The following is a 19952-nucleotide window of genomic DNA, read 5'->3' as shown; positions in this document are numbered from 1 at the left end:
CAGTTCATAAACTATTTAGAATTTTACTTCAATTAAAGCTAAATTTTTTCTAATTAGTTATTAGGAATGTTTGCATAACCATAAACATATTAAAGTTAATGGATTATATCATCATGTATTAAATATTTTTTTAACAGACACTCACTTGAGCTTGTTACTTAAAGAAAAACGAAACTTTAAGGGAAAAAATGACTGCAGTTTTAAAATAAAAATAAGAACACAAAAAACAAAAAATAATCTTTTTTTAATGGAACTATTGTTTATTGACACCAGCTGCCTGGAAGTTTGTTTGAACCCTTTCCATTCAATTTCAGGAGTTTTAAGAATAAGTGTAAAGTGGCCACTGGGTGATACACTTTATTGGTCAGTGATTATAATACTTATTAAAAATATTGTTCTGTGCATGATGTAGATGGTGATGGACAGTATATGGGCGCAAACCTAGCCCATGTGTGATGGTAAAGGAGTGATTGGCAATCTTTCAGTGTCTTGGCATATAAGAGCATTTTGTCTCATATCTATTCCTCTTGTGTATGTATGCATGTGCATTGTGAGAGTTGCGGTTGACCAGACTTGACCATTGCCATCAGAATAATGACGTAATTGGAATAAGATTTATACAATAATAATTATAATAATTACTTTGCCAGGTTTTCTAAACCTTAATTTTCACTTTTCCAGATTACGAATCTCAGTCTACGTACACCACGACCAATGTTTAACCATTTGGTAATAAAGAAATGTATTGTTGTTCATTTACCTAATTTGAGACAAGCTAGAGTAATGATAGCATCTTGACACAAAAATTATAAAAGGAATATCATGATTCTCAATAGGATACATTAAAATAGTCACTCCCATCCCCACTGGGCACTTAATACACGAGAGGCCAGCTATGGATGGCTCTAATGGGTATCTCACCATATTGTATTGTTAATTGCATGCAAGTGTTCTGAGTCATTCATCATTGGTTGGTAATCGATTTTCAAGGTATACCAACCGGAGTCTAGTGATCCATTTTAGAAGCTCATTTTTTATTAAAATCATTTTCCAAACACACCCAACTGACTTAGTGTGTGTTTTCCATTTTCCCCTTACTTTTCACTTTGTTTTTACCTACCCCCCTTAAACAAACCTAGTGCCAATCAAGTTTATGGTCTCGGATATTTCATTTACCATTAAAATTATTAGTTTAAAAATCACTTAACAGTTCACAATTTGGCAAAAATTAGATTTTTCTATGAAATACTAAGATATCTTGAGCATTTTTTCACTGCAATTCAATTATCAAAGTAAGGGTGTTAACCCATTCTAAGAATAGTATTGGGTTTCGGTAAATTATTCATTTACAACACCATTATAAGAAACACTATGATTCTCACATTTGAATAGCAATATGAGTTTGCCATACTCGATTCACACCACATCACGTACACCACTTACAGAATACACAATCGGTAGAAGATAAAATAAAGAATATATATACCAGGTATTTATAAAAAGTATTGTGAACAATTTTTTCTTACATGACCATACGTCGCAGTGTGCTCGCAGACTCGATGGTGGGGGGGTCTGACCTTCCACACACACCAAGACCTGTTTTAAGAGCAACCAACAAGATTTTCTGGTTTGTGACCACTAATGAAACTTTGGTCCACCACTATACTCCAGGGACAATACAGCAGTTAAAGTAGTGGTAATATGTTGACTCACCACTACCAAAGGAAGCAAAGGAAATACTGTCAGCCAAAAAGGTGAATGCTTCAGTTTTCTGCAATGCAAAAGGGATTCTGCTGATAGATTACCTTCCTACAGGTCATACCATTACTGGAAAATACTACGCTAACCTCCTAGACCAACTGCAGCAAAAGATACACAAAAAATGCCAGGCTTGGCAAGGAAGAAAGTAATCTTTTATCAAGACAAAGCACACCCACACACAAGTGTCGTCACCATGGCAAAAATAATTGAGCTAATATATAAATTGTTGACACATCTGCCTTATTCACATTTTATTTATTTAGGCACAATCTATTCATCAAATGTCTGTTTTACATGAAGCTTGGCGAAAGCACTTGTCCTGCTCAGCAATACTCACAACTTAAATATAACACGAGTTGCACTATAAGATAAAAAAGTGAATTCCCAAGGAAAAGGACAACCCTACATTGCTTCATTACATTACAATTTAGGACTTTCTTCCCAGCTCCATGTTCTATCTTTCAACTTTCTTTGGTTTCTTGCACTCTGAGAGATGAAAATTTAGGAAATGACATGATGAATGAAATCACTCCATTCAACCAAGTTAAGTCTGGAGAATCGTTTTATTTCCACTTTTATAAATCGATACATTAGTTTGGCTGTCTTCGTATGTACTGGTGATTGACTCAACATTGTGCAGTATAAGAAAATTTACCCAGCATTGGTACTATAGAAATGTGATTCCAACTTCCTCAAACCCTATTTGAAAAGGTCATTGATAGAGAGAACTCATAAGGTAATCGCTTCTGATGATATACCATACCTGACGGTCACCTACTCAAGTATCAGTGATCATCATTGACAGCAGGTTGTCTACTATGTCACTCGTTGAAGAGAATCATGCAGCCCAAAATAAAGTGCTGTTGGACACAGATAGCCCATCTAAGTCCCATTTACCACTCCACAAATTATGAAGTATGCACAAAATGCAAATAATGTGTCCATATCATTAAAAAAATAGCTCAAGCCAGAGTCTAATCTGGTTAGAGAAAGTTTGACATGAAGTATCAACATAAATTCTCACAAATAAAACATGTAGCAAAGGAAATAGTTTAATGGGCACAAAGCCATAAAACACTTGAATCCAATTTTTTTATATTGAAGATAGTTCCAATGAAAATTAGACCATAATAAGGCCATAATTTTGCTCATGCACAAATAAACATCACAAAGAAATAAAATATAGATGTGAAGATAATATACAACCTTTAAATTGGGTGTTTGAGGCTCAGAGGTATTATCCAAAATTTCAGAGGTCAAGTTATTAAGAGACATGGACAGGTCACAGCCAGGGGGAGCTTCCTCACAACCAAGATCGGCAAGAGGCTTTTTGATGACTTCCACAAGATGCTTGAGTTTCCTTTCACAACACTTAAGGTCATTCACTTCTCTTTGAAGTGATAGTAATGTGGCAGATGATGGTGACGAACTGCTGAATAATAAAGTTGAAGTTAATGAGCACATTTCCTCTATCACTATCCTTTCACTTCACTTAAAAAATTATGGTAATATCCATTTACTCATTTCCTAAATCTAGTTCTATCATATTCATAACTAAATCAACAGTTGATTATACTGATTCAGATAGCTATTATAAGAGAAAAATTGTTTTCAAATTACTATGGAGTGTACAAGAGACTAATGTAATCACATACATTATAAGGAAGTTAAAACTGAAAAAATATTGCCTTGTGCTTGAGATCCAACGGCTTTCTATGACAATGCAATAATCTAGAGAAAAAATAGTAATCCAACTCAAATTGCAGCCATGTGAGAACATAACATGCAAATAAGTTTTAAAATATTAAAGCATGAAACAGTTTGTCCTCAATGCTGGGGACACAAGCAAGTTCATACATAGAATACCTTATTACTTAAAAGCGTATTGTTTTCACAATTACCTTTTTTCAAGCTAGGGAAACAAATGAATAATTTATAATGTCCAAAATGTTTATAACCTATTACAGTAAAACTTGCATAATTAAAAATGTATTCAAAGCCAATGGAATAGCTTATTGCATCTGCCTTTAATTCCAACTGTAAAAGTGATGGACCCTAAAGTAGCAAATGCAAGAAAGTTACTTGATTAAGCAATACCATTCTTTAATGGCTTATAAGCAATTGTTAGAATAAAATTATGCAATACCTGTGTGGAATAACGAAAGCTATATGGCTTTAATGCAGAAACAAGCTTTAAACAAATTTAAATACATTGCAAACACTAGTATGGTTTGAAAATCCTGAGGATAAATGAAAAATTTGTACTTAATATTTTAGGATAAAATGTTTATTATTATTGGTATTCTACCGGTTAAGGTAAGTTTTGAATGGACATAGCCTACACTATGGTACAAATATACATTTTCTTGCCTCTATTGCTCTCCTAAAAAGCTATCCGAGATCCTACACTACAATAAATGCTTCTTTAATTGTGGATACTTCCTTCCTCATTTTACTATATCCAACATGCCTATCCTATTTCTACCCCTTCCTAGCATGCTTAATGTTCTCTTTCCAAGTCTTCATCATAACCTCACGAATCAAAATGTTCAGCATCCATCTCTTTTGCCTCCTTTGTATTTCTCCCAACAATCCCCTCAGCTCCCTCAACATGCCTAGCACATTCTCATTTGTTTTCCTTTCAGTTCCATTTTACCTACTCCATCCTTCTCAATGCCCACATATCAAAAGCCTTGAATCCAAGCCTATCATTAAGCTTTAATGGCCATATTTGCGTACCATACAACACCACACTCCATATCAAATGTTAAACAATTCTTTTCACAACATTCTTATTCAACATGCCTGCCATCAAATTCCTCCTCCTTGTTAAAGCTTCCTTTCTTAACATACTTTCTATTCTTATGTCCCAACTACTTTAACTATTTCGGTCAGAAACACTTCTGAGATACATGCAACTGTTCCACCTGCTGTGGTTTCTCGATTCCTATTTTAATATTTGACTTAGCTTTCCTCTTTCTGGAAACCTTCATTACTTTGTTGTTTATATATTCTCATCCCATTTCTATTGAACCAGCTTTCCAACATGCTAAGCTGACTTTCAAACCCCTTGGTTGACTGGCTCACTATAGTAAGATCATCTGCAGACCTGATTATATGAATTGCCCACAAACTTTCATTCATATTTACAGTTCTTTCAATACCTTTTTAGGCTTCCTCCACATATACATTGAAAAGTACAGGTGAACACCCCTGTCTTACCCTAACACTGTCCAGCCTGACTCTCTATCTGATAATGGCACCTGAGCAGTCTGTGACATGTACAGGAGGTGGATAAGTCTGTTATCCCTCTTATCTACCCCTATTTCAGCAGCATATTCATTAATTCCACCCAATTCACTGCAAACACCTTATTGCAAACTATAAAACAAATAAATAGATCCTGATTCTATTCTATGGTCTTAGTTAACGAACTCATTACTGCCATGGCATCAAGCATCCCTCTCCCCTTCCTGAACCCAAACTGATCATCCCTTAACTCATTTGCCCTCCTCTCCATACTTTTATTTATGGTCCTGAGAACCACTTCAGCGGTATGGAAAATCAAACATTTTTCTGTAGTTCTCACATATGGCTGCCATTAACTTTTTTGGAATAGGAACGAACACTGATACGATTAAAATCTTCCAGCCAAATTTCTCCCTCATAAATGTTTCAAATTAGTCTATAAAAACTATTCCTCGAATGTCTTCCTAAATTTTTATGTAGTTCTGAGGGAATGTAACCTACCCCTTATGTCCTTTTTTCCCTAATGGTGCACATGACCTTGGCTATTGGTCACCCTCCATAAAAACTACTAATACTTGATTTACATTTCCTTAAGGCCTTCTCCACATTGCCATCAAGGATGCCTCAACTTCAGCTATCCTCATCTATATCATATCCTCTTTCTATGTCTAAACTTGGTGGCCTAAGTCTTTAACATACACTTCCTCTACATATTCCTTCCATATCCCTTGAATCTTCTCTGGTTCAATCAGGAATTTTCTGATTTATATCATTGGATTTTCTGCATGGATGTTCCCTTCTTCCTTTCCTGACATTACTTGCACCTTCCTGTAGAGTGGACCAATTTTACCCTTCCTTAGTTAACTTTCCATTTCTTTGCACGGCATCTTCCACTACAATTCTTTTGCTCAGCTTGTTTCTCCCCTCAGTTTATTACTTAACACTTTATCCTTCCTTCCACTGACCTCTTGTGTTTACATTCTTCCATTTTCTTCTCTTGTCCATTTTTTCAAAAAAAAAAAAAAAAAAACGACCATAATCCATGATTTCCTTATCCTTTCCCTTAAGTCAATGAAGATTATTTCTAGAGATTCTCAAAACGCAGTCACCATAACCTGCACAGCAGAAGGAATGATCTCAGTCTTCTTAGATGCAAGACTCCCAAATAGCAACCCTTTGCTTGGACTGTTCCTTGGTTTCAGGCTTTTAGTGTTGTATCTATGTTTTGGCAAAAGTGACAAAACAATGCCCTAAGTTTGGTTGATTCAGCAGAAACAGCTGTGAACTGGCATTGAAACATGTCAGGTGATTTAGATTTTGTTCAATCATAAGCAATTGTGGCACTAATTATGGGGATAGCTTTCTCATATCCAAATTTTAATGCAAAATATTAAGCATCACTCTCTCAAGATGCCTTGAGCAATAGCAAGCATTAGCATTTTAACATACCTACACTCTTCTGACATTCATCATAATATGATTTTATTAATTATTTCTGGAATATTTTAATCTATTTTACATCATTATTTATTGTTCTGGTAAGAAAATATTGATTTGCCCATAAATCAGTAATGCTATTGAGGAAAATTAAAACAATTTTTATTAAATAGCTAATATTCTTATTACCTCAATTATTATCATCATTGGTAATCTACTGGCTGTGCAAATATGCGGTCCAATATTGCCAATGATTATTCCGGAACTATTAAAAGTTCGAGGCTTAATAAAAGATTCTATAAGAGGGCGAATAAGGATATTGCTGGAATAAGGCATAGTTACATTACTAGGTTTTTGCAAGATGAATTCTAATGGCTGATTTTAAGTTTATTACAGCAGGCTACATTTAACTTTTGAACCATGTCTTTTAATTAATATGGATCTGAAACTTAATGGAATCCTTCACCCGTAAAATATTCATTTCAGTCGACTGAAACAGAAAATCTGTCTGGACGTAATAGCTTGAACAATTAGATATGTACCATATTTGATGACATGTCAGATACACCCTCATTTATTTAGGGCATACCAAAAAAAAAAAACATTTTAATAGTTTGCACGAAAGCATAACACCCCAGCATAATGAGTTATAGTTCCTTTTAGTACTTAGTTTAATTCCAGAAAAGCCAAATAGATGGCATTCTCAATTAGAAGGGCACATTCTGTTTCTCATGATTAGTTGAGATAAAATACCATAAAAAAATTGCAAAAGCAAGCAACATAATAGTGATAAAATTAATAATAATAATCCCAAATAAAATAGATGGTAGTGACCATCTGAGGTAAAAATAAAACATTCGGTATTAAATGTTAACCCATGGAGTTCAAGCCTTCAATTTTTTGAGCCATAATTTTTTTTATAAAGGTGTCTTATATGCCATCAAATGTGGTACGTCATGATCATCAGAAACTACTTTTCCTGTATTTACTTGCCTGGCATGAAAGGAGTACAATAATGTGGGAAACTAAATCATTTCTATAAAAGAAATTTAGAAAATGACCTGTGTATCAATAAAATGTACAATTATCTCAAAGTACTGAAACCTAAAAAAATACTATATTTAGTAAGTGAAATTTAACACTAGTGTGAAATTCTCTTAAAACATATGTATAGCTTCTAATTAGGTAATAATATCTTTGAAGAGGATTGAGCTTTTGATTAACATTGCAATCAATTATTCAAATAACATTACCGGAAATAAGAACTGAAACTTAGAACCAAACCAGCATTGGAACTAAATAAAAAGGGAAACCAACTCATCCCTAAAGCAAAGAAATAAGGCAAATGTAAATAAAAGGACTTACTTCAACATTTGAAAATTATTTGGTGGGTAATTTTTAAGGGATGAATAAAGTAAATGTGAATACCCCTCTAAAACACTTGATTGCTTCTCATTTGTCCTTTCTTCTGAATACTGAGATTGCATCGATCCAACTTCAGAACTGCAAATGTGGCCCAGTGGTGATGAAGAAGTTTTCACTTGAGCAAGAAGGGTTTCTTTTTCTTTCAACATAAACTGCTGTTCATGAAGACCAGCTTCTAACTCTACAACCTTATTTCTGAGCCAGTCAATAGTCAAATTATCCACAGCAACGACATCTGGCTGAAGTTTACCAGAAATATCTTCCAATAATTCCTGGTCGAATATAAAACTGACTGGACTGACAGGTTCTGTCCTAAAAATTACACGAAAGAATGCCATGAGAAAACTTAAAAAATAGTGCACTAAAAACAGGAATGATTAATTTTATCAAGTAATATAGTAAATTTTATAGAAACATTTTTTATCGTTACATTTACATTGTTATATTTTATACTAAACTCACAGGTTAATAAAGTTGCATTCATAAGTACTTAGTATCAAAGTCAAATTACATAATTTTTGTTACAATCATCATAATACTCAAACTAGCATAAACCTATTCTTACAGCTAAAAACTAAAACAATATGCAATTTTACTGTTTTCACAAATGCTACATACTAATATATTTTTTGTTGCATCATGCTAGCATGAAAATTTTATGATGGTGGTACAGCTAATGACAAATTAAAATATGTTGATAGGGCATCCAATTTAATTAAAAACTGGTTTATAATCAGTATTGATTTCAATGCTCTCAAACAAGTATGGTTGTGTCTAGGGTTTTCAAATCCCGAAATTTTGTCAGTAATCTATTAAGGGAAATCATATTTCCAGAGAATTCTCTACAATTCCTGAAATAATCTTTTTTATTTAATTTTCGTTTATCATCTGTAATAATTACGGTAACAGTACATGCAAATAAACAGAAAATCAGTAGAGAAGGTGGGGCAATCAGGTTCCTGGCCCTGGCGCAGTCTTTCTGAGGTTCTCAGGCAATCCTATATGTGATAGGTCAATGCAAAAATTGAGTAGATAAAATTTCAAAAATGGACGTTGACCGGAATTTACAAACTAGTGCCGCTTTTGCCCTGAGTGCTAAGCGGGAGTTTCTATAGTATCATTTTTCCTGGTTTTCTCAAAATATAAAGAGTGTAATTAACACAAACTTTATTTAACCAAACCTTATGGTATAAAGTATTTATATATGTCACACAATGTGTTAACATTGCCAATCTTATTTAAATATTTTATTTATTAAATTAAGCATTACTGGAAAACAAATACAAATATTATTCTTTTGAAAATTTAAAAAAATACTTCAAATAGTTTTTATTTGTCATTTTAAAACCGAAACTTTAAGAAACATGGAGCATTAATTGCATCATCAGACAATTGTGATCCCTTCTTAGTAACAAATATACTTGATGTGGGAAAATTTCTAATGCATCTTCAAGTCTCATTGAAGATGCATTAGAAGAGCATTAGAGAGCATCTTCAAGTTGGGAGCAAGAGAATGCATTGCTAATAAAAGCTCACTTCCTTCCTTAGAGAATCAAATATTTTGTCTACATGCATAGGGCTAGGCTTTGATACCAAAATCGATATTATTCAATTCACACTCAAGATCAGATAGTGATTTAATGTCAGAACTCTGTAAGGACATCCTTTATTTGTTTTCTTGGAACTTCTGCTGTAAATGCTCCTTTAAAAAGTCTTTCCATTAAAGAATTTGCAAATTGTGCAATTTCATTCTCACTTGAAAAGGAAAAAAATTCATTCCAGTACATCTCACATAGACAACTAGTGTTGTTCAAGTACTTTGTGAGAGATACAAGATCTCTAATTCTACATTCAACCAATACACATTTTATTTCCTTTAAAAGTATTTAGCTCATTGAAGAATTCTGTTTGTCTAAATTACTGAACTGGAACTTAAAAAATTCCTTCACTTGCAAAAATATTAGCTTCTCTATTACTTAAGGCTTCAACTGCTAATCCTAGAGGTTGTAAACAATTCAACATGCCTCTCAATATTTCATAATACTCTTTCATAATAATTTACAAGTCGGAGCAAAGTTAAACACAGCAAAGCTGTTAGGTATACCTTCAGGTGCATGTGTATGTAAGATTTAGTTTGACTGTTAGCATGTGAGTGGGGTGTAAGTGTTCATGCATGAATCTATGCCATGTTTTTTTTGTGGATGTATGATTTTGTGGTTTTGGCATGCCACTTTTTTTCTTTTCTAAATTAAGGGTGGTGTCCTAACACCCCCCGCCACACGCCCTTGCGGCGGCTTGCGGGGTATTAAGTAGATGTAGACGTAGAATACTCTTCTTTCGATTATTGATCAAGTTTCAACTCTCATAACACAGTCTTGGTCGGATTTATGACCTTTAAAAATCTCTCCTGTGTTCCAGCATGATTTACAATCCAAAATAACTTCAAGTTCCATCTTTTCACCCCTGGTTATTTCTTGCTACAAATTTCCTGATTTCCCAACCAATTTTTCTCGGGATTCAAGAATGGGAAAGCAAAAAAGATATCCCAAGAACAGCAGGAAGGAATTCCCACCCCGAAACCATAGTTGTGGTACATCAACGACTTATTGTACACATCAGAAAACTACAGAACGATGCAACAACATCAATCATCCTAATGCACAAACTTGACAATTCATAACATTTTAATTTTAATCAAGAACTTATTAGCAACAACTTCTTTGTACATTGAAGGTATTAAGCAAGAATGCCAAAGAAATGGAAGTAGAGGAAAATATGTGTAAATTGCTATTTAGAAGCTTATTTAAAAATATGATCCCAAAATTTGCATTACTCATAAAACACCTTCAAGTTCATGTAAAAACTTTTGATAAATGTACACTAAGATTTGCACACCCCTTATAAATCTGAAATAGGAAATTTGACATTCAAATGAGCAAACACATAAAAAATTTCCGCAGTTGGATATACTTAGGTATTTCATAGTGGGCACAATCATTTTTGTTCAATTTTAAATGATAAAGTTTTATACCGGTTACCACCTTCACTATGCTCAGCTCAAGGGTTAAAAAATTAAAAATTACCATAATATGCAAGAATGCTCCTTATCACCCCCAAAATATTACCTCATGAAAGTCTGTGAAGTAGTAAATGCACTCATACAACCATACTTATCAAAAAAATATACGAATATTTATAGGTAAAATGACTGATATAACACTATTAACAAGCAATATTACCTAATCATACAGAAAAGCCTTATTTTTTAATATTTAAATTGAAAGAATTACATTACTTGTATTTGTCCAAAAAAGCGTTGTATTCAGCAGTTGGTTGGACAGTTTCAATGCCATTTTCCATTTTTCCATTAATTTCTTGAAACTTCATTGATGAGAAATTGGATATTCGAAATGCATCTAGCAATATACTTTGCCTAAATGAAAATGAAAGAGTAAACACTATAACAGCAAAATCCATGGTAAAATCAAAATTTTTCAAGTTAACGGAATCTAATACTAGACACAGACTCAAAATAAGATACTGTAGACATTGTCTATGCAGTGGATCTAAACGTTTCATTTTAGTGACTTTTTGGTAATTAGGGTCTCAAGTGACTTGACACTATTTAATCATTGTCTCCTTTTGGTAAAAGCTTCCATACTATTTCATTCAGACAGCCACCATCCCTGTAGAATGACTGATACCATCCTGACTCACACAGCATCTTTTCTGTCCCTCCTCAAACACCCCTTACCCTTACACATCCAAGCAACCCCTTTTCTCCCTATATCATTAGTCACAGCCTGGAGTAAATGAGCAGTTTCATCATCAGCAAATACAGCCTCTCCAGTAATTTTTAAAATATTTATTATCATTTTTACACTACACATTATGTCTGTTTTGAGTATTTACAACCATTTCCAAATTGCTCTAAATATCCCAGTTTCCTTCTTTTAATGGTTTTTTCCTTACATTCTTCATACAGTTAAAAGTCATTTTGAGGAAACACATAATTGCCAATAGACATATATTTGCGGCTAATATCTTTGACCAAAAATTTAATACTTTTTCCATCTATTCATTCACTTTAGATGCCACTTTAGCAGTACAAGGTGTCATGGAAAATCTAAAAAGAACTTTTTTCCATTCCTCACTTCACCTCATTGGGAAAAATATCATTCTTAAATTCTTAATACATACATTAGTAACTCAAGCACATAATTTTTTCTTTACAAATTTAGTCAAGAATATGAACTTGGTCATTAATTGTGAGCACTCCGCAGTAACTCTTTGAAGGATTTCTGTGGATTTTTCCTTTCTTCGAGTTTTAAGTTCCGGTACCATAAACACAGAGCCAATGGAGTTGAAGATTAGATACCTTACCTACTGAATTAAGGGTGATGATTTCATAAAAATAAACATGCACTTGTGACATTTTCAATAAACCCATGGGCAAAACCTGAAATTACACTTTCCTTTCTTACCATTTTTCAACACCTGCTTCCAAGACAGTCTGCTGACAATCCAGCAATCCAGGTAAAAGCACTGTCCTGTACTCATGTTCAAATTCTCGCACTTCAGAGAGCAACAAAACATACTCATTGTGGATCAGATGGAGTTTACGGCATGCTTTCTGATACTTGTCACACACTTCATCCAGCTTGCGACCTGCACGACCAGCTGCAAGATAAACAAATAACAATTTAGAGCAAGAGAACGATAAAAACTGATAGTTGAAATAACTTTAAAATTTAATTTTTGTTTGATTTCTTTTTTAAACTAAGATATGCAATGTAGCAGTCATTCAGCATTATCTGCCATTTTTCAAAAGCAATAATAAGTCTTATTTCAGAGAATAGAGAGGAAAATGTATGAGATTTTGAGGAAAGAACAGTTTCATTTCAGAGAGAGTAAAGCAACTTAACATGCCATTCAGAGTCTAAAGATAACAAACAAAACAATGTGAGATATGAATGAGGACCTGATTATATATTCTGTTGATTGGGAGAAGGCATTTGACTGAATCAACTCCAATGCACTGCTGAGGATTTTAAAATATGGCTATATGCCGCATGAATAGATGCATTATAAACGGTTCACAAAATTAAAAAATGGTCTTATGGAGTAGAGAATGATGTGGCAGATGAGATAGGTATTTGGAAGGGGCGTTAGACAAGGATACTGTTTATCACCAACCCTCTTCAATATATATGACGAAGAGCTTACTAAAAAACCTGAGAAAAAGCAAGAGATGTCGGAGGAGTAAAAAAATCGAGACAGTGATATATGCAGATGATAAAGCAGTACTCCCTTCCAAGGACCATAATGTTGACGTGATGGAAGGGCTTGCGCATTCCAATGACCCCTAGAGCTGGGCTGGTGGGAGCAATGATAATTGCACCTGGTAGGGTCACCCATGCTAGATAGGTCAAAGGTTAGGAGCCAGACGAAAGGTAGTCCATGCAGTCTGTTCCTCAATGAGGTGGTTGCAAAGGCATCTGACCCCAGGGGGGTGGCTGTTCAATGATGGTGTCACATTAAAAACACTATTGAGGAAGGCAACCTGAAACCACCTCAATTATCATTCCCAAGAATATAATGACGGACACTATAAAGAATATGAGTCCTGGCAACAATGGGAATCAGCCCTATCGGCTGTGTCATGCCCGGCAGCGGGAGAGGTAAGCCTTCCACGGTCGTCATCTCATGAAACCCTAGCAAAACAGCAGATCAGAGACGCACAAGAAGAAGAACAAACTAGTTAGAATAGAACTTGAAATGTTAGGACAATCTTGAGGACAGGAAAATTGGAGAATATTAAGCAAGAGATGGAAAAAGGAAATATAGATATTTTAGATCTATGCGAGGTGAGATGGAAGGAGAGTGGGGATTACTGGAGTGATAGCTATAGAGTAATATACAGCGGAGGGGATGAGAGCCAATGAGGGGATGCCATAATATTGAATAAAAAGGTAGGAAGAAACATGGTCAACATAGGGCAAATAATGGATAGAATATTACTAGTAGCTATAAAAGTAGAACCAATGAACTTAGTCATTATTCAGGTATATATGTCACCAAGCAATCATAAGGAGGAAGAAGTCAATAGGATATATGATCAGTTAGAGGACATAATTGCATGCATTCCTGCAGGGAAATTTATGATAGTGATGCAGGATGGGAATGCGATGGTAAGCGAAGGAAGAGATGGTGATGAGGTTGGGGACTATGGTTTGGGCATGAGGAATGACAGCAGGGAGAAAGCAATTCAATTCTGCACGAGACAGGGGTTAGTCATCACCAACACTTGGTTTAGAACCCACAAAAGGCATAGGTATTCATGGAAAATGCCAGGTCACTTAGAAATGAATCAGTTAGTTTATAAAATTTGTTGTCTCAGGCATTACTTTATGGACTTTGTATAAAATATTGAAATGAAATGAAATAATTGACTTTGTAATTCCACACACTTTAATAAATGAAAAAGAAACACTTTGTTCCAATCCACCACTTTATTACAGGTACGACTAGTTTCGACGCTACGGCGTCATCCTCAGGTACCTGGCACCTGAGGCTGACGCCGTAGCGTCGAAACTAGTCGTACCTGTAATGAAGTGGTGGATTGGAACAAAGTGTTTCTTTTTCATTTATTAAAATGAACTTCCACAAAGTTGAGGCTGAAACTATTGAACTGATCCACACACTTTATTTAAAAACACGACCCAGGTTTCGACGTTGAACGTCATCATCAGGTGGTCCTCATAGAAGCACGCTGGCTATATATACCTTCTGATCATAGGAGGGTTGGTCAGAGAGGGAGGTTGGAGGGGTAAAAAGGTTACAATGCAGCTGGGAAGAAAAGAGAATTACATTTTTGATTTAGAAGAGTGGTAGGTCTAGGAGTGGGGAGTGGGAGGGATACAAAATTTTGTTCGCAAGATCATCTTTCCAATGGACACATTTCAAAATTTCTAACTGCTCCAAAGCATCGAGCCTTTGACCTTTTTCTTCAAAATGAATAATTTTTGTCACAAAGTCATTGTTGTGGTCACTTTCGATAAGGTGCTTTGCAAAGAGGGAGGTTATGTTCTTATTTTTTACACATTTGGTGTTCTTTAATTCTTTCTTTAAATTTCCGTCCTGTTTGCCTAATATACTTTGTGCTACATTCTGAGTACTTTAACTCATACACTCTACTCCTCTCGTTTTTGGGGACTTTGTCTTTAGTGTGAGAGATCAGGTTCTTAAGGCATGGACCACTGTAAAAGGCACATTTAATTTTTTCTTTAGGAAAACTTTAAATTACTTTTTGAGAAATAGTCCCAAGATATAGTATTCTCTGCCATTTGCCAGTGGGATTCCTTATTTACATTGAATTTTGACATAGGGATAGCGGTTAAACGGTGGATCATTGCATGAAATGCCGAAAGCTTTTGGGTGAAACAATGCCTTGAAGAGGAATTAATTAATTGGTCTGTATACATTTCTTTCCTAAAAATGGAATACTGTAACCCGTCTTTGTCTTTAGAAATGGATAGGTCGAGGAAATTCAGGGAACCTTTTTCCTCTTTTTCACACGTGAATTGTACATTAGAATTGATAGAATTTAGATGTGCTAGAAACTTATCTAGTTGCCTATCAGAACCTGTCCACACACAGAGGACATCGTCTACATATCTTAGCCAACAAAATACATTATTAATGAGAGGGTGAACTGAGGAGAACAAAACTTTTTCAAAATTGTCCATATAAATGTCGGCCAGGAGTGAGGACAAGGGCGAGCCCATGGCTAAACCATTGGGTTGTTGGAAATATGTACCATTAAAAATGAAATAATTTTGGGAAACACACGTCTTAAGTAATACAAAGAGTTCACTTATAACTGGCATTGGGATAGATTTCCGGGATGAGGATGTCTTCGGCAAGGTTCACCGCTTCCATGGGTGGCACGTTGGTGAAAAGGTTGCATACATCGAAGGAAACAAACATGCACTTTTTCGGGATGACCTTTTTCATAAGTTTGTAGACAAGGTCCAAGGAATTCACTACACCATATTCCGTGGAAAATTTGAAAACCTCCCTGAAGAGTACATTAAGCCTTTTCGCTAGTATGTGGTTGGGAGCTGACATATTTGATACTACAGGTCTGATCGGAATCCCATTTTTGTGAACTTTAGGTAGCCCTTAAGGGTGGGGAAAGTATTCAGAGTGAAAATAAATACAGGATAGACAAAAATGTTGAGAATAAGTAGGAATTAAGCAATCATTGACATGTCTATAGAAGGCAAAACTGTTGAGCAAGACTTCAATCATTTTAATAAATGGGAAACTTAGTAGTCTGGAATGGAAGCTGTACAGAGGAAATAAGAATGAGGATGTCTATGAATAAGAAAGATTTTGAAAAGGTGAAAGTGCTTTCGACAGCAAGTAGAATTCCAATTGAACTGAGAAAAAGATTTCCTAAATTTTCCCCCTGGAATGTGGCATCTTAGAGCAGTGAAACATCAATAGTTAAAAAGAAAGAGGAAAATTAATCTCTAAGTTTAAAATTTGGTTGTGGAGAGGAATGCTTAAGGTACAATGGACCGATAGACTGAGGAAGTGTTGATGAGAATACGAGAGGGAAGAAAGCTGCAGAAAGAAAACAAAAATAGACAGACATCTTGGTCGGGGCATATATTATGATGAAATATCAAATGCTGAGGAGAGGTCAAACAATGAGAGAGATAAGCACAGCCTATCTTCAAAAGCACACAATATTTGTTTTAAGACATATTCAATGGCTTGCTTGGTAGACTTTCCAGGTCTAAAGCCAAATTTAGAGGAGCTGAGTGAGTTCTTTCTTTCTAGATACATAAGTATTTGGGCACGGCCAATAGCCTCAATAACTTTGCCAATCACAGGAATGACGGAGATGAGGTGGTTATTTTTTGGATAGTTTTTATCATCCGGCTTATAAATTGTTATTACTTTGGAGTATTTTAGGACATCAGGAAAGCATCTAGACCAGAAATAGGAAGTGATGACAGTGGGAAGGAAATTTGATGAACAATGACCCACATAATATCATTAGAGAGACTATAGACATCTATACTTTTTGACCCCTTAAATTTAGCAACCATTTTCACTATTTCAGGAGAAGTGACCCACTTCCAGCAAAAAGCTTCAGTAGGAACATGAGACCTATTGAAGCAATCTTTAAAATCCAGATAGGAGTTAGAGATTTTACAAAGAATATTGTCCAAGGAACTTGTGAAGAAGTTATTAAATTCAGAGGAATGTATTGTGGTATCTTTTGTTACATTAGTTGAAGAACCTATTTTCCTTATGATTGAACAGACAGCTTCACATTTATTCCAGGAACTGTCATTAAATACTCCATTGGCATTGCGTTTAGCCAGTATTAGCTTCTTATGATATTCCCTTTTGAGCTCATTTTACATTTTAAGGGTAGAATCAGTTGAATATTTTTAACATCATAATAGTTCCGCATCAGATTTCCTCTTTGCTGTACAAGTTCAGGAGCAAACCAGCTATCTTGTTAGTTAATTGCCTTAAGCTAATAACTTTTTGTGGGAATTATTGATTGAATAATAAAATTTATGTTTCAAAGAACAAGGTTAAGACCTGTAGCCCATTATTTTAAGTGAGTAAGGCCATCCAATCTATTTTGGTGAGAAGATTTTTGAAATTTGCCACACGGCTTTGAGTAATTGGTCATGTAATTGTAGTCTTTTACAGTTCACAACTAACATACTAAACATTCCACACACCAAAGACAATGGCACTAATCTTGCTGCTACAAAAGAAAGCTATTTGTTTTATAGCTAAAATTCCACTACATGATTTTTGCCTTCTTCTACCAGGTATGGAATCATGCCTGTGCTTAGTTTATGTCTTTAATGTTCTGTTTCCAGTGAAAGTCATGTCTGTGTTTAGTTCATAAGTCTTTAAGGTTCTGTTTCAAGTTAAAGTTAATCTAGAAACGTACCTATCAAGATCTAACACCCATAACCATGCCATTAGGGGTGATGCGAACTTGAACACTAAATATTGAAGAATTTCTGTCCTCTATACATACAACTCATTTCATTACGTGTGCATCCATTTGCATAATTGGCAGCCAACTCAGTTTAAATTGGACTGTATCCCAAATTTCAAGATAACAGTAAATGTATATGAGGGTTGCTATTTATATTTTGAGCCTTGATAACACATAAGTGCTTTAAGCATCATCTGACATTTCCATCTGAAAGTTTGACCCTTTAAATGCTAAATTTCCTCATTTTGTTGTTTGATCATAACTTGTATTTTTTACAGTGACTCGAAAATTTGGTCTCAGCAAAAAATGGAATTCACTCGTGAGCACTTTCATGCCATAATATTTTACGATTTCCATGAGGAATATCAAGACAGGAACACATCGATCAACTAACTTCCACTTAAGGTGACGAAGCCCCATCCTTTGCCACTGTGAAACGCTGGTATAATGAATTCCATCATGATTGCAATTTGCTCAGCGATGAAAGTTGTGAAGGTCATCCAAAATCAGTTGCTGTGCCAGAAAACATTAATGCTGTGCAAGAACTAGTGAAGGAAGATTGTCATGTGACTTATCGTGAGATTTAGGCATTCCTGGGGAATAGTATGATGAGCATCAATAAGATGTTGCATGAACATTTAGCTGTGAAAAAATTTGTCCGCGTTGGATCCCACATAATTTGACAAAAGCTCAAAAAATGATTGTGTCAGTTGGTGCAAAGAAATACTCAACAAATACAATCGCGCTGCATCAAAAGCTGTGTATAACATCTACCCAGGTGACCAACCTGGTATCTATGAGCGTATGACCCTGAAACAAAACAGCAATCCACCATATGGGTCTTCCAAGACGAGCCAAATCCGACAAAAGTGATTCATGCACGAAGCACCTCGCCTGTTTCTTCGGAATAACTGGACATGTGGCAACCCTACCGTTAAAGCAACGTAGAACCATAAATTCTGAATGGTACACGAGCCTTTGTTTGCCAGAAGTGCTGGGTGAAACAAAGAAAAAGAAGCGGCAATGAAGAATTGTTCTTCATGATGACAATGCAAGCTCTCACAGATCGGCTGAAACAACTACCTATTTGACTGGCCAAAATGCCAAATTTATGGGTCATCCTCAAAAGAACCCTGATTTAGCACCAAATTACTATTTTTTATTCCATTTATCAAGAAAAAATTTCGTGGCCAATGTTTTTTGGCACCACAACATGTTTTGAAGGTACCTCAATCGGAGTGAAGAAAGTATTGCAAAAATTGGTTTGAGTGCATGCAGAAATGTATTGATTATCATGGAGAATACTTGGAAAAACAATAAAGCCATTTTCAACAATAAATTACAGTTTTTTCATTAATAGGCTGAAAATATAAATAGCAACCCTTGTACCTGGTTACTTGCAAACCTGCTTTATTCCACTGATAAATTCTTTTATCACAATCATCACATTTAAAAATGTATGTTGTTTATCCAGTATGTAATAATTATCTTGATGGCATCTAATATCATTGTATCGTTCATCAAAATGGATCAAAGATATTATTATTATTAAATTACTTCATGGCTTTATTTACTTCAAGAGAACTTGAAGAATATTAAAAATATTGAACTTACATTTGACATAATGGTCTTCAAATCGCATTCTGGCAACTTTATAAGCTTCTAAGGATTTATAATACTCTCCTTTTTTGCGGGCAACGTCTTCTGAGAGCTGTAATGAATTAAAGACAGTGAAATACTTCCAAGTAAAAATTTAAGCCTTATGTTGAACAAATATTTTAAGTAATTCCATTTGAAAATTAATACCATTTAGGATTAATCAATAACCATTCTCTATACATACATGAATCACATGCACTATTGAAATGTTTTCTTGTCATGGGCATTAAGAATGTATCAACTAATTATTCTAGCATCGAGAAAAATTGCTTCCTAAGTGATGCTATTTTGGTGAGAAAGAACAAAACAATTAATGATTATATTTATACTTAAAAAGGAAACAAATTATGAAACAGTAATCTGATTGACCCCAATATAT

At 34.8% G+C, this 19952-nt stretch overlaps 1 protein-coding gene across 2 annotated transcripts in view; it reads right to left on the bottom strand.

Moving 5' to 3' along the window:
• FER (tyrosine-protein kinase Fer) overlaps positions 1-19952 on the bottom strand; it is a 56833-nt gene that overhangs the window by 29809 nt on the left and 7072 nt on the right. For both annotated transcript variants that reach the window (XM_071588384.1, XM_071588385.1), the window contains exons 4-8: positions 19529-19625; positions 12357-12552; positions 11168-11305; positions 7876-8184; positions 2968-3193 (exon numbers count right to left, since the gene is read on the bottom strand). In XM_071588384.1, the coding sequence (XP_071444485.1) occupies positions 2968-3193; positions 7876-8184; positions 11168-11305; positions 12357-12552; positions 19529-19625 (966 nt within the window). The remainder of the gene's footprint in view (positions 1-2967; positions 3194-7875; positions 8185-11167; positions 11306-12356; positions 12553-19528; positions 19626-19952) is intronic.

Source organism: Hetaerina americana, unplaced genomic scaffold (genome assembly GCF_022747635.1).
Source record: "Hetaerina americana unplaced genomic scaffold, ioHetAmer1.1.p SCAF_3, whole genome shotgun sequence".
NCBI classification, from domain to species: domain Eukaryota; kingdom Metazoa; phylum Arthropoda; class Insecta; order Odonata; family Calopterygidae; genus Hetaerina; species Hetaerina americana.
The sequence above is the reverse complement of the archived record's forward strand: the minus strand, read 5'-3'. Positions and strand labels throughout refer to the sequence as shown.